The 15,126-nt window shown below is 42.2% G+C and overlaps 1 protein-coding gene across 4 annotated transcripts in view; it reads left to right on the forward strand.

Annotated features, from left to right (window-relative positions):
- Positions 1–15,126, forward strand: part of nbeal2 (neurobeachin like 2) — a 93,397-nt gene that overhangs the window by 69,721 nt on the left and 8,550 nt on the right. For all 4 annotated transcript variants that reach the window (XM_031904165.1, XM_031904166.1, XM_031904164.1 and 1 more), the window contains 29 exons: positions 1,072–1,231; positions 2,172–2,274; positions 2,379–2,532; positions 2,942–3,100; positions 3,187–3,346; positions 3,638–3,726; positions 3,837–4,565; positions 4,663–4,841; positions 4,927–5,086; positions 5,373–5,510; positions 6,384–6,689; positions 6,897–7,046; positions 7,216–7,373; positions 7,491–7,615; positions 8,217–8,334; positions 8,489–8,646; positions 8,979–9,112; positions 10,204–10,311; positions 10,394–10,489; positions 10,604–10,728; positions 10,932–11,072; positions 11,406–11,536; positions 11,714–11,823; positions 12,003–12,120; positions 12,587–12,684; positions 13,136–13,252; positions 13,770–13,859; positions 14,232–14,341; positions 14,883–15,055. In XM_031904165.1, the coding sequence (XP_031760025.1) occupies positions 1,072–1,231; positions 2,172–2,274; positions 2,379–2,532; positions 2,942–3,100; positions 3,187–3,346; positions 3,638–3,726; positions 3,837–4,565; positions 4,663–4,841; positions 4,927–5,086; positions 5,373–5,510; positions 6,384–6,689; positions 6,897–7,046; positions 7,216–7,373; positions 7,491–7,615; positions 8,217–8,334; positions 8,489–8,646; positions 8,979–9,112; positions 10,204–10,311; positions 10,394–10,489; positions 10,604–10,728; positions 10,932–11,072; positions 11,406–11,536; positions 11,714–11,823; positions 12,003–12,120; positions 12,587–12,684; positions 13,136–13,252; positions 13,770–13,859; positions 14,232–14,341; positions 14,883–15,055 (4,597 nt within the window). The remainder of the gene's footprint in view (positions 1–1,071; positions 1,232–2,171; positions 2,275–2,378; positions 2,533–2,941; positions 3,101–3,186; positions 3,347–3,637; positions 3,727–3,836; positions 4,566–4,662; positions 4,842–4,926; positions 5,087–5,372; positions 5,511–6,383; positions 6,690–6,896; positions 7,047–7,215; positions 7,374–7,490; positions 7,616–8,216; positions 8,335–8,488; positions 8,647–8,978; positions 9,113–10,203; positions 10,312–10,393; positions 10,490–10,603; positions 10,729–10,931; positions 11,073–11,405; positions 11,537–11,713; positions 11,824–12,002; positions 12,121–12,586; positions 12,685–13,135; positions 13,253–13,769; positions 13,860–14,231; positions 14,342–14,882; positions 15,056–15,126) is intronic.

Here is a 15,126-nt window from a genome sequence, read left to right on the forward strand (position 1 = left end):
CAGTGCACCAGAGGCCTCCCCTTTAGATTAGAGGAACTGAACTTTCATTTGAAGCAGCGTAGGGGCTTTTTCACTGTCAGGGCAGTGAGGTTGGTGAATGCCCTTCCCGGTGATGTTGTGATGGCAGATTCTGTTAATGCCTATAAAAGGGGCCTGGATGACTTCTCGAACAAGCAGAATATCCAAGGCTATTGTGATACTAAAATCTCCAACTAGTATTGATGTTGGTATGTATGGTTTATGTATGTGAGTGGATAGATAGGTCATTATGGGTTTGTGTGTGTCGGGTTCACTTGGAAGGGTTGAACTTGAGATACTTTGGTCTTTTTTTCAACCCAACTTAACTATGTAACTATGTGAGCAGTGCATCTGTGTATTTCTTTGTGTGTGGGTCTGTGTTCCCCTGCTGTTCCCTGCTATTCTTTGCACAACATGCAGATGGCTGTCAGTGGCATTGGCACAGTGTGTACGTACAGAAGCAAATCTACCACGTACCACATGGTGACAGACTTTGTGTGAGCAGCTCCTGCAATGCTCAGTCTGTTTGCATTCAGATAATATGCAGCAGAGTGTAAATATGAAAATAACTGCATTTAATGCTAATGGAGACTAAGTACTAGCAGAGCCTTTTATTGCTACTCCCATGTCTGCCTAAAAAGGACGCTACAATGTCCTAATCTTACATTGTATTTAGAGTGGATCACTATATCATTGGGCTGAGAGAATCCCAAGTATGCTCATGATATTATACACGTCAAGGGGCTCCAACCAGGGGATCAAATAATATCTCCCTAGTCTTGCGCATGTGACATTCAAAAAAAGTTAATTTTGGCCAAAGATGTACATGATCCTCCTTTTGCAGCTGAGGGTTAGGCATCCACATGAGAGAGACCTGGTATAAATTTGGTCCCCTATCTTTGTATTGCATGACTGGCACACATTCCTAACTGTCATCCTATCCCTCAAGTAAAGCAGTTCAATTAAGTAACATTTCTAACTCTATAGAATGCTGAGATTTGGAGCGTTCTGCCTCTACATTTTGCAATAACCTTGTTTTTCTGTTCTATGTAGGTTTCTCCACTTACGATGGACATGAACGTTTTGATGGCCTCTCAGATGCTGATGGACCAGGTTTCTTCAGATGGTCAAAGTGTTCTGCTCCACCACCTCTATCAGCACCTGCTGTTTGATTTCCGTATCTGGAGCAATAGCGACTTTGCTGTTAGGCTCGGTAAGATTCCTACTTGAGTTAAGGGTATATCTCCTTTGGAGAACTTCAGCAACTCATTCTTGCATCATGGAATATTTAAGTTGGCCACACACGTGGCAATTTTCGACCGATGGTCGCACGAAAGATTGTTCCAATCCTCCACTGACATTCAGAGCTGAATCGTCAGATATGGAGGTAGAAACAACAGGATTTCTACCTCCTTCTGCCGATTCAGCCCTGAAGGTAGATTTTGCTCACGCGCCTTCAATGGTGCCAATCAAAATCTTTTAACCCGCCTGATAGTCAAGTCGCCCAATATCTGCAGCCTTTTGCGATATCAGTTGCCTCGCCGAGTTGCCATACACGCACCGAATATCGTACGAAGCGAGGTTTCGTACGATATTATCAGTGCGTGTATGGCCAGCTTTAGACTCAGGCTTAACCACCCATTGGTTGGCACAGAAAATTTAATAGAAATCTGTTTAGAATTGGACAAATTGTGACATCTCAGTAAATATGTTCAACTGATCTAGGATCAGTCTAGTCTAGTCATTTGACCCATTGCTGGAGGACATCTGCAGTTATTAGACGTGTGGTCTTCTAGGCTTGGGATCAAATTGGTCACCGACTGTCAGGTCCAGTGGCTGAGTGTGTTGGATACAACTAGCCACTGTCCCATAATGTCACGCATAATAAGTCCACTTCGAATGAAACCTGAGCCCATTATCAATATTCTTCCTAGGAACCTCCTTGTGGGTGAGTGCAGTCAGTTATTAGTATTTATCAAAGTACCCCCTGATATACCAAAACTGTCTCTACCTTGGTAATGTAGTTAGAAAAAATTATCTTGCCTACTATGGACTTGGACAGACCTTTTTCACCATTGGATTTTGTACACATCATTTCTGTACAATGACCAAATTAATTGTCAGCAGTTACATTGTAGCCCTTTCTACAACAGGCCACATTCAGTATCTCTCCAACATCATGAAAGATCATAAGCAGCGTGTGAGGAAGAAATATGGTGTGCAGTACATTCTGGATTCAGTGCGAAAGCATTATGGGTATGTGGTTTTTTTTGGAGAATAAGAATGATGCTTTCTTTGAAATAATTGTTAAAGAGGAGGATTTTCCAGCTATCAGTACAACTGATGATCTGCATTGACAGGACACAGAAGGAAGACCCAAACACTGTAGATAATGTGAAGACTGTTCAGATGTCATTGTTTGCTCTGACCAAAGATTTCCTCTCCAAGAACCTGTGCCCAGAGGATCTGCACAGTGTGCTCAGCTACATTGCAGCTGTGAATGATGAAGAGCAGGTACTAAGAGGTTAAATATTAATGGGAGGGCCAGGTTTAACTGGCATGGTGGCCCCTGTACAGTAAGAAGCAAGGAGCTAGCTGTCAGTATTGAAGTGTTAGAAAAAAAAGCTCTAGCTGTCATTTGTTGGAACAGGATGCTGTCAGTGTCAGAGCAAGATTCTAGCTGTCTATAAAGCATAATTCTGGCTATTAGTTTATTATCATAGTGATGCTAAAATACTGAAATTTGCTTGGTTGCTATGGGGTTTGAAGGCTAGGTGAAAGCTAGTCAGAAGTTGAACATTATGGAATAAACGCTACAATAAATTGACTCTTTCCACCTTACAATTTTTGTCACAAAAAAGGACCACAATCCGTGTAGCTATTGCAGTCACTGTACATTGTTGCTTGCTTGCTTTGCCCTTAGGTCAGTGGGATGCTAGAGGTCCTTCACAGCCTCTTAAGAGCAAACGTCAGCAATGACCTGCTCTACACTTTCCTCTTGGAGCCATGGAATGTAAATATTTTCTATGCACTTCTTATCCAGAAGAGCTACTCGGACCAAGTGAGAGAGAAGGTGTTCAAGGTGAGAGGATTCTTAACTTAACTTTAAGGTTGCATTTAATGGAATGTTCCATTTAAGTGACCCTATTTCCATTCTCATCTGTGCAGATTCTGTACAAGCTGCTGAAATACGAGAAGGTCCATGAGAGGATCAAGCATCGGCTGAAACTGAGAGAAATCGGCTACCAAGGGCTGATCTCTTTCCTTAGTGAGGTGCCAGTGTCAATGCTGCTTATCCGCTGCCTGTCTGAGCAGGTGTTAGGATCAGGTAGAGACCTTGGCTCCTTCTGTGTGGGGCAATAAATGGGCAATACAATACAAAAAACTACATTTATTGCAGTCATGTGTGTGTTAGGGTCTATCTCAGAAACACTGCTACAACCCCTGCATTGGTATTGTGGTTAATAAATGAAAGATTCTCCACAAGAGCACCCCTAGAGAATGGGAGAGTGTACTTCTTATTTAAAGTCTGTTTTGGCTTTTATTACCTATTTATGTATTCCCTGTTCCTGCCAGTGGAGTGGTGCCAGTTCTGATTTGTTCTACTTTCCTCCTTCAGATGTGTCTCCCAATTACAAGGACCTTCTGTCCGTGGTTTATTTGTCTCACAGGGCGGAACTTCCGGTGAAACTTGATGTCTGTAGAAAGGTTGGTGATAACCTGAGCATGAGAATCAAAGCTATTCTTTGGAGCACCTGGTTATTGGATTTATTAATCACATATTTAGCAAATTAATTACTGCTTTGTTTCTTTTCCAGCTTTTCCACTTGATTTATTCACAACAAGACATAGTGCGGCATCTGGCCAAACAGACTGGCTGGCAGGACATACTTACCAAACTTTACATTAAGGAGTCGTATGAGTCTAGGCCAAGAAGTTTGAGCAGCCCAATGTACTATGGTGCCTTGTCTCTCCTAAAGAGCATGGGCAGCAGCAAAGAAGAAAAGTCAGAGACATACAAGGAATGTTTAAATGGTCACCATGGAGCAGCAGAAAATCAAGATGTGGATACTGTGTTCCCAGTCAGCTTTGAGGCTTCAGACCATGATTTCTCTGAAGGCTTTTCTGACCACTCTTTGTCTCCAGCTCATAAACAAAAATCTTTTCGCGCATACGGTTTCAAGTCGTTTGACTCTTCAGATCAAGTCAGCCACTGCTCTTCCAATAACATCGATATGCCTTGTTCTGAAGAAGCCAACTGTGCTGATGGCCACTTATTTGAAAATGCCTACCAACCACTTTCTCCCTTCTCAATGTCCCCTTTTGAAGTCCGCCTGGATTTGGCAAGTGCCAGCTCAGCTGCAACCATTGAAAGCGGGAACCTCACTCCTGTCAGCCAGTCAGGGACCCCTTCTCCTTTGGAGACCTTCAAACCCTTTCCTGGAATGAGGGTTCGGAAGAGTTCAAGCTTGTCAAATGTTCTAGATGAGAGTAGTTACCAAGAAACCTTACCCAGTGACACAGCTTCCAACACCAGCAACCCACAGGTAGGATTACAGGCACAATAAAGTGGTGCAAATTGCCCTTTTTTGGCTTGATTTTAGTGGACTTGTGTGATTTTGACTTAACAATGTTTTATCCTAGCAAACACCTGAGGAGGAGCTATGTAATTTGTTGACCAATATCATCTTCTCTGTGACCTGGAGGGGGGTAGAAGGTCAGGATGACTTGGCATGGAAGGAACGTGGTCAGGTGTTCTCTGTACTAACTAAACTGGGCTCAGCATGTGAGCTGGTACGACCCCCAGATGAAATAAAAAGAAGGTCAGAATATGTTTCTTTTCTTAAGGGGGGAGGTTCTATCTTTTGATTCAACATTGATAGACACCATGATCATTCTGTTATTTAGCCTTCTGGAGATGATGCTGGAATCTGCTTTTACTGACATTAAAGAATCCACACCGGCTGCATTGCCAAGTCTTATCCAACACGTACTGAAGCTGCTACGACTTTTGCAGGATTTTCTCTTTTCTGAAGGTCAAAGCAATGAGCTCCTCTGGAGTGAGAAGGTGCATGCATTATGTTGTCTGTATTGTGTTTGTGCTTAAGATGAGGGCAGTTTGTTAGTGTACTGGTCCAACAATATCCGAAATGATTGTAGTTATATCCCTTATTAGTGCAAAGTCAAATTTCTTTTTTTCCACAGCCTTTTGCCCAGTAGTCCATATAGGAACTGTATACATGTAACACATTAATTTTGTTAGAAGATAAGGCTCTGAGGGTCCATGTGCTGAGTTCAGAACTAGTATAAAGTTTGCTATGAAGTCTCTAAAGTATGTTATTCTTACCTTACAGATCTTTGAGGGGGTCAGTAACTTGCTGGACAAGCTGGGCGTCTGGTATCATTTAGCAAATGGAACATCTGATCTGAAGGAGATGGCTCAGATTGGTCTGCGAATCATTTTGGGGTTTATAAAGCTGGAGGACAGACATGTAAGAGAATCTGTTGCAAGAATCCCAAAATGTAAAATGCAATAAATATAAGACTAAAGGAATTAAATTATTTTTGCAAATACTAAATAGTTTTACCTTACATGAGATATTGGTGGCAGTGGTCCTTCACTACTTTATACCAGTTGGTTTCACCCTACTGGGAAGCCTTACTCTGGGCAACTGAATTCAATACTCTTGAACCAGTTTAAGGTATCATATTCTCACAGATTTGTTCTTTATGGGCAGGTTGATAAGGCTTTGCCTACTGGGAGCCCTTGCTCAACTACATTGATTTTATGCTACTTCCACTGACCCATAAAGATCAATAAAATGAGAAAACCCAATCTGTGAAATCAACACCCCCTTTTAGTTATTGGTAAGAGAGCATCCCAAGAGCACTAAATGCTGCAGTTGAGATGAAAGGTATCAGAGTCAGAGTAACTGATGCAAAACAACCAGCTCCATAGTAATAGTTGCTGTAGACATAACCTCATCCCAGAAAGGGCTGGGTGATAAAATGTACTATGCATTATTATTATTATTATTAACATTTATTTATAAAGCGCCAACATATCCCGCAGCGCTGTACAATAAGTGGGTTACATACATTGGACATACAGAGTAACATATAAAGCAATCAATAACCGATACAGGAGGTGAAGAGAGCCCTGCCCAAAAGAGCTTACAATCTACAATTATATTGCATTGATCAAGGAATTCCAACTTGTGGCTATGCCTCTAACTGTGTAAAGTGCATCAGTCATTTCAGCTATGATGCTACATGAATATAGGAATGAGGTGCTGTTTACAAAAGTGCAATTTTATGTTAGGATCTCCTTCTATCTCCAAAACTAAATGTGCTTCCTTCTCCAGATGCATTCATCAGCTTATGTGAAATTGCACAACCTCCTACAGACAGCTTGTACCCCGCAGAAGGAAGAAGCTTGTTTCCTGCTAGGGAAGCTGGAGGCTCCACTCATGGGCTCTCTGTACGCCAAGACCGAGAATGCCTCCTGGCTGGTTCCCATTATCCGTACCCTGATGGACCAGTGCTTCGAGTCCTTGGAGCTGCAGTACCACTTGCCTTCTCTACCTCCAACTAATGGCAGCCCAAACTTCTACGATGATTTCCTGACATTCTGCACCACCCTGGAGTGGAGGGCCTTTATAGATAAACATGTAAGAAAATCTGAGCTGGATGTTTCAGTCTGTTACAGTAGCTGTCATGTTGCATGTTATAGGTTGGAAATAGTACTTTATATAAATAAGGGGCCAAGGACAAGGGCATCTTATGTTTTGGCGGGGCCTTGGGCATAGCTGTGCCTCCATTATTAATATAAAATAGTATTGTGCAGTATATAGGCTTAACTGAAAATCAATGAATAGGTTCAGCCCACAATGGAGCAGTTTGAAAAGGACACCTTTGCAAAGAGCCACCATCAGATGTCTCTTTTCTGGAATTCCTGCTATGATGCACTTATGAGCAGCTCTTTAAGGAGAGAGTCAGAAAAGGGAGAGAGCCGAACAAAATTTCAGGTAAGTTGCATATTTACTGGTTATCCAAAGTGGCGCTTGAATGGATTGGTGAAAAATAATCCGTCAAACATTATTTCATGTGATATAAATATAAATACTGATCCAGCAACAAGATATCTACGAAGAGTTGAACATGCTACAGAGTTTCCTTGTCATTGCTGTCCTGTAGGAATATGTGCTGGAGCAAGTCATGAAGAGGACAAAGAATGAGAATGCACGTTACAGCAGTGTCCTCAAGCAGATTAACAGCCATCACAATACAATCCTCAGGCAGTGGCGGTCCCTGCTTCGTCTGTTGTCCTGCCCACGAGGGGCCTGGGCTGACCGGTGAGTTGTCTTCAGCCTTAAATAGAATGAATCAAATTCACCAAGATATCAGAGTTGCACCCTTGTCTGTTGCTTTTGGCATATTTTGAATATGTCTACTTATGTCCTCTTCTTCAGAAACCCTCCAGAGGTGAAATGGAAAATCTCTAGTGCTGAAACCTACTCCAGGATGAGGCTGAAGCTGGTACCCAATTATAATTTTGATCCACACAAGGAGGCCAGTGCCCAGCGAGACAACCTAGGTGAGACCTATTAGGGAGGCAAGCAAGGGCACTAACTAAGGTTGCACAAATCATTTGTATAAAAACTTTAGGTTCTGAAGCCATTACTCTACACAAGTGCTCCCCAATCAGCAGCTCATGAGCAACATGTTGCTCACTACCACCTTGGATGTTGCTCCCAGTGGCCTCAAAGTAGGTGCCATTTTTAAATCTCTGGCTTGGAGGCAAGTTTTGGAACCACAGAGAAACAGTTTTACTCCGAGCAGAGCATCCTGCAGGCTAGAAATCCACTCGAGGCTACCAAATGGCCAATCACAGCCCATATTTGGCATTGACAAAGAATTTTTTTATGCTTGTGTGGCTCACCAATACTCTTTGCGTGTGGCTCATAAGTAAAAAAGGTTGGGGATCCCTGCCCTACACAGACATGTAGCCTGCAATTATTTTTTTTTTGTTTAGTAGTGTCATTTCAAAATTGTTGAACCTTTTCTATAGTGTGAGATCCTTCTTATGGAATCTTGTGCTAGGAAAGCTGAAACATTCTCAGGTGATATTGGGAGGCTCAGGGGTGTTTGTTTATAAGATGTAATGTGTTAACGTTCTGCGATCTTCTCTCTTTCAGGCACTGACTATACACAGAGTCTCACAGATTCCTTCCCACTGGCTGTGGCAAAAGAGGCCAAGGTGAACGAGATGGAGGATGATCAGCTGGGAGACGAAGACCTGAAGAACATGAACCAGTAAGACTGAGGCTAATCTTGGGCCTGACTTGATATTTGGAATTAATCTGATGATTTGTCACATGAACTGATCAGCCGTTATACAGATACTAGTAGACTGATCCCCTTTGTAGCAGGGCAACGTTTAGGTGAATGGTTATTTTTTCTTTAACAGAGTCGAAACCAAAGAACCAAACCAGAAAGAAAAACTTGTGATCTCAGAGGACTGTGAGCTTATTACAGTAGTGGCTGTGATTCCTGGCCGGCTGGAGGTGACAACACAGCACATCTATTTCTATGACATGAGCAATGAAAAGGAGGAAACAGAGGAAGGTAAAGCAGAACTGCCCACTGTCTAATTGCCACAGGGTACTGGATCTCCCCCAGAATAATTAAAAAATGGGGGCTGTTTGACCAAATGAACTTGGTCAAGCAGTACCAGCACATGCAGGGAAGAAATGTAGAGTACCTTCCTGATTGAGCAAAACAGTATAGCCTGAATCTCTTATTGGCCAGGTAGCTCAGACTACATTTCCCAGAATTACATTTTCTACAATCTTAGCAACTGTAGGACACAAGCATAGGATTTTTAGTCACAGTTAGCCACAGTCCAAAAACCTGTAAATAAAGGTAAAGAGGCTTAAAGGCCACTGCTTTGTCTGCAGGTATTGGTTATGACTTCAGGCGTCCCCTATCTCAGCTACGGGAGGTCCATCTTCGTCGGTACAATCTGCGGAGATCAGCCCTGGAGTTCTTCTTTATTGATCAAGCAAATTATTTTGTCAACTTCAAGAAAAAGGTTAGTGTTCTTTCTGACAAACACACACTACCAGAGCAATTAATCCCACCACCTAAAGAAAAGCAGATGGAAGAATCACTGTATAGCCTTATTGGAGATAAGCAGTTTGAGGGATTGTTGGCAAGAAGTAAAGGTGTTGGGATCTGAGATTGTTGAGGAGAACCAAATTGTTAAAGCATGGAACTTGTACCTGGTCCTTAGTTTGGTCAGAGTTTTCTTTGCATCTAATCTAAATTCAAAAAGATTGTATTTGTTTAGCATTGATAGAGAGAAGTATGGCATTGCATTGCTGGAGAGAAGCTGAATGAAAACAGCTGCATGTGATTGTTGAGCAGAAGTAGATTATGGTGTTTACTGGAGTTAAATTGGTTGGGGATCACTGAAATCCATTGTTGGAGAGAAGCAAAGTGACATTTGTTTTCTGGAAAAAAACTGGGTGAGGGATTACTGTATGGAACTGATGGGCTGTTTCACTGGATTGCTGGAAGTAAGCAGTTTAGAGATTGGAGATGACTGTGGATCACTGTAAGCCATTGTTGGAGAGAAGCTGAGTGACATTGGTTTGCTGGAAGGAAACTGTATGGGATTGGTGAGAAAAAGAAGGCTTTGTCATTAGATTGCTAGAGGTATGCAGCTTAGAGATTGTTGGACTGTTTGTTTGATTGTTGGGACTGTTGGAGAGAAGACCCCTGCATGGGATTATTGGATACAGGTTATGGCATTGGTTTGCTAAAGTTTGGAGATGACTGTGGATCACTGTAAGCCATTGTTGGAGAGAAGCTGAGTGACATTGGTTTGCTGGAAGGAAACTGCATGGAAGAGGGCTTTGACATCGGATTGCTGGAAGCATACCAGTTTAGGGATCACTTCATAGGTCTGTTGAAGTGGAAAAAAACTATGGCATTGGTTTGCTGGAGAGAATCTGGTTAGGGGAGCACTCCATTGGGGATTGGGGAGAGGCTTTTAGTTAAATCAATGCATGGGCTTGCTGGAGAGAGGCAGAATAAAGGGCCTCATTGTTGGAATAGACAAACTTCTATTCATTGTGTGATTGTTTTTTGTATATGATAACTGACTCTTTCCTCCTGCAGGTTAGGAATAAAGTATATTCCCGAATTCTTGGTTTGCACCCACTCAGTCAGTCCACGTTGGGAAGCCGTTCTCCTCAAGAGATGCTTCAGGCCTTGGGATTAACTCAGGTACTGCAAATGGTCTTTCACAAGCTCTTTCAAAAGAGCTAGGACAGAATTCTAAGATGTGATTAGTCCCTTTGTCTTCCAGAAATGGGTGTGGAGAGAAATTTCCAACTTTGAGTACCTGATGCAGCTGAACACCATTGCTGGACGGACATACAGTGACCTGTCCCAGTACCCTGTGGTGAGTGCTAATGGCCAGTTTGTGCCATTTTTGTTTATAAATTAAAAAGTTAAAGTGTAGCCTAGAATATTAGACTGCTTCATCCAAATTTCTTCCTCTCTTGTTTGCATGAAGTTTCCCTGGATCCTGCGTGACTATGTCTCAGAGACGTTGGACCTAAATAATCCAGAAGTGTTCCGGGACCTCTCCAAGCCAATAGGAGTAGTTAATGAAAAGCACGCAAGGGAAGTGAAAGAGAAGTGAGTGCCAATTTTTCGAGGTGGCAGCTGTGTTGTAAGGGGAGATGGGATGGAAACACAGGTAAAACAAGGGGAATTCCTGCCAAGCTATGTTGACAATACTGCTGAATTAGGAGGTCCTTTCTGACTGTGTCAAGAAGCAGTTCTGAATAGCATTAATGGAAAGTTTGTATCTAACATACTGCTGTTTCTGTCCCTGTTAGGTATGAAAGCTTTGAAGATCCCACAGGTACAGTGGACAAGTTCCATTATGGCACACACTACTCTAACGCTGCAGGCGTAATGCACTATATGATCCGCATGGAGCCCTTCACCACCCTTCACATCCAGTTACAGAGTGGCCGGTAAGAGAGACACAGGGGAAAGTCATACCAATCTCCACTGGGAGCTCCCAGCTTGATATATTTCTATACCACAAGCAAGAGCAAATACTCTTGAAACTGAAAAGACACTCAAAGCATGTATAAGCAACTGATGGCATCCATACTATATAGTATAGAACCTAACCTGCGCCAAGATATCTGCAAAGTTGTATAGTCTATATAGGTGCCTTGGCTGCAGCTAGATAGTTGGACAGAAAACCATAATTGTAATCTAACCTGAAGCTGTATATTGTAGGGTACTGACAGCAAGAGGACCATGTTGGTGCTCAAAACAAATTTTAACTGTTCCTACAGGTTTGACTGCTCAGACCGGCAGTTTCACTCCATTCCAGCTGCCTGGCAAGCACGCATGGAGAACCCAGTGGATGTGAAAGAGTTAATACCAGAATTCTTCTATTTCCCCGAATTCCTGGAGAATGCTAATGGTAAGAGGGAATATTTTTGAACACAGCCAGCAGGTTGGTGTGAAATGAAGATTCTAATTGGTTTGAGTTAATGGAGGTATTTATAAACTGCTCCATGACCTCCCCTCTTTAAGGTTTGTGGATAGAGTCTAAAAGTGATTGACTTATCTGCTGCTCTTCTGCGTATGTTTCTTCCAGGCTTTGATTTGGGGTGCCTACAAATATCCAATGGGAAAGTAAATGATGTTGTTCTTCCAAAATGGTCTACCTCTCGCGAAGATTTAATCTACCAGCACAGGAAAGCCCTGGTAGGAACTGAAATAATAATGCCCCATAGCCCCTTACTGGTTCTGATACACAGCTATTAAATGCTCAGAAGTATGTTGCTTCGGTGGCTGTGGCTAAGTGTTCTTCTTAATGTAAAATCAAGTAGCATTATTCAGGAATCTATAGCCTTAAGAGTTCTTTGTTTTTATATCCCTGGCAGGAATCAGAGGATGTTTCTTTACATCTGCATGAGTGGATTGATCTGATATTTGGATACAAGCAGAGGGGGGCAGCTGCTGTGGAAGCCCTGAATGTTTTCTATTACTGCACATATGAAGGTGAGTGTGCATGGTACATAATCGGGCTCCTAGTGGGACACAGGGGTCAAGGATTACCATGCAGATACATAGGGCAGCTTACTGTGCTGGCTTTTGGAGGTCTATGTGGCTTAAGGTACCTTTGCTTGGCTGGTTGTGTAAACTGGTGCACCCTCTTAGGCAGGCCCAGACTGGCAATCTGTGGGTTTTGGGAAATGCCAGAGGGGCTGCTGTAACATGCCATAGACACTCACTATTTAGTGTGCTAGAGGGAGGCTGTTTAGCCCTCTGTGTTCTTAAAAAACTACTGCTTATTCTGGATTCCAGTCAAGACCTATCCTTGGGTACATTTTGTGGTACTGGTGCTGTGGTATAGAACATTCTGGTAAGTGACACAGCACTGGAACAGTAGTCCTTTCAGAAGACTGAAACCAGAGTGTTGTCCTGTCCCATTATCTTTATCAGCTTCTCTGCTTTCCATTTAAAGGTGTGGTGGATCTGGATGCCATTGCAGATGAGACTGAAAGGAAAGCACTGGAGGGAATCATCAGCAACTTTGGACAGACACCTTGTCAGCTTTTTAAGGTACTTATTTGAAAACAGTGTTGTTTCTGAACACTAAAACTTACATAAAAGTGTGGAACATTCTCAGGTTAGTATGTGAAGACCGCATTGTTCATAATGGCAGACATTGCTAAGCCATTGCCAAGAACCAGAAGTGCCATGAGTAGACTGGGACCTACTTTTTTGCCAGCAAAAACATATCCTTGGTTATTCTGCTTATGTGTGATTATTTGCCTTTTGAGCACCAAAATATGGAGTAGATTCAATTTATCTTTTCTTAAAATAATAGGCAAAATGATGTTCAGTCCTATTCTTTTTAACTCATGTTAAAGAGGGTATACTGTCTCTTTAATGCAACATTTTGATATTTTGTGCCAACAAAAGTTTTGAAAGAATATTGTTAAATGGTCTTAAAAAAAAAAGCATGCTGAATTTGACATCAATAAACCCAAGTCATTTGTTCCTGGTGAAGGAACCACACCCACCTCGTATGACTGCAGAGCACGCAGCAAGAAGGCTATCCCGAATGGACACCTACTCACCCAACGTGTTTGAGAACCTGGCTGAGCTTAAATCATTCTTTGTAGAGGTGAGTGCACATGGAATGGCCACAGAGACATAATGTTGCTACCTGGTGACCCTATATTGTTAGAAATACATGCAGATTAACTGTAAATGTAGCCCTAGAGGTGGCAATCAAAGAATGGGCAAGCATCATGATTAAGGTTTCTAAGACATTGAGGATTACTGGGGCAGTACTCCAGTCATGGGCACCCTGTCCAATTAAGGCTACCTGTGGCTGTGGGAGGGACTTAAGGTTAGGTGCAGACCTAGGCAATTAATAGCTTTACAGATTGCAGTAGGCAAGATAAACATAAAAAGTGCAGACTTTTATACATACATTTTGGGTACTTTCATCTCCTGGTGTTAATAAAAGTGGGGGCCTTTATGCTTGTCTGTAGCGACAATTATCATGTCATAAGAAAAGAGAGTCATTTCTGTAAAAAAAGGAAATATTGAAAGTGAGAATGACTTCGTAGTGCTCTCTCTGCCCATGGAACTAGATAGTAAAAAGCCCTGTAATGCCATTGTATTTTGTCATTTAGGGAATGATGGAAGGAGTTCCCCTGGTGCTGACAGTGGTCCCAAAAACACAAGCTCATTCCTTCATGACCCAGGGATCTCCAGACATACTGGTAGGAATATTTTGTGTTAAATTTAAAAAGAAATAAAAAGTACATATTGTGCAATTTCCTTGCTAATGGGACGTTATATCAAGTTACAATGCTTTGCACAGATTTATTACTGTGATTTATTACTGTGTTCAAATTATGACAATAGGAATCAAGTGTAGCAAAGCATTTTATGCAACACGATCAAATAGAAAGATGGGGGAGTGGTTGGGGTCCGTAACAAGAATTGCATTTATTTAACTGATTTGGTTATTCTTTGTGATACATTCAGATAGAATAATGTCATGGTATTGGGTAGATCATGTTTATTCACAATGTGCAGTCTTATTTGAAAGGTAGAAGTTGTTTTCACTTAGAGATATACTATCTATCCAGGTGACAGTGAGTTCCAACGGGCTCTTGGGAACCCACGGTTGGCTGCCATATGACAAGAACATATCCAACTACTTCAGTTTCACCAAGGACCCTACTGTCTCAAATGTCAAGTGAGTATTTGGCACAGTGCAATCTGCATGTTGCATGGGGAGGGCCAATGAGATTTCCATGTAGAGATTTGGTTGTCCAGTTTTTACCATATTGCATTGTGTGTGCTTGTTTGACGCCTTGGGGTGGGGGGCAGTTTCAGCAGACCATCCTATGATAGGGTGACATCTCTCTCTATAATTAAATTTGATCCTTCCATAAGCAGAAGAGGGAGTGAGAGGATCAGTGGTTCATTAGATCTGCTTGTTTGGCCTATTGGCACACACAGTATAAAGATGTTTGGCCTGCAGGCTGATCAGTGCAGTTCCTGGCAGGTCATTGAGTGTATGGACTCCTTTAAACTGGTTACGTGTAACAGATTGCTCCCAGATATGGACAGGGTAGCTTTAAAAACATAACGGATGGGAGGAGAGACATATAGCAGATACAGTTTATCAGGGCCTCCTGGATGTTTTAGCAGCATCCGGAGGGCCGCTGGTTCAACATGTCATGTGTTCTATTGATAAGAATTCAACAACACTTGCTTTTGTTATTTTATTTCAGGACCCAGCGTTTCCTGTCTGGCCCATTTGCCCTTGGTGCCGAGCTGTCTTCCAGAACTTTAGTTGTGTCCCATGATGCAAAGCTGCTCTTCAGTGGGGGACACTGGGACAACAGCCTACGGGTGACATCTTTGAGCAAAGGGAAAGTTATAGGTCACATAACTAGGCACATAGGTAATTATCTGTCATCAGTTGTAATGTATCCTAACAGCCTTTTCATGTGTCAGACTATTCTTATTACTTAA

This window comes from Xenopus tropicalis, chromosome 6 (assembly GCF_000004195.4).
Source record: "Xenopus tropicalis strain Nigerian chromosome 6, UCB_Xtro_10.0, whole genome shotgun sequence".
Lineage (NCBI taxonomy): Eukaryota > Metazoa > Chordata > Amphibia > Anura > Pipidae > Xenopus > Xenopus tropicalis.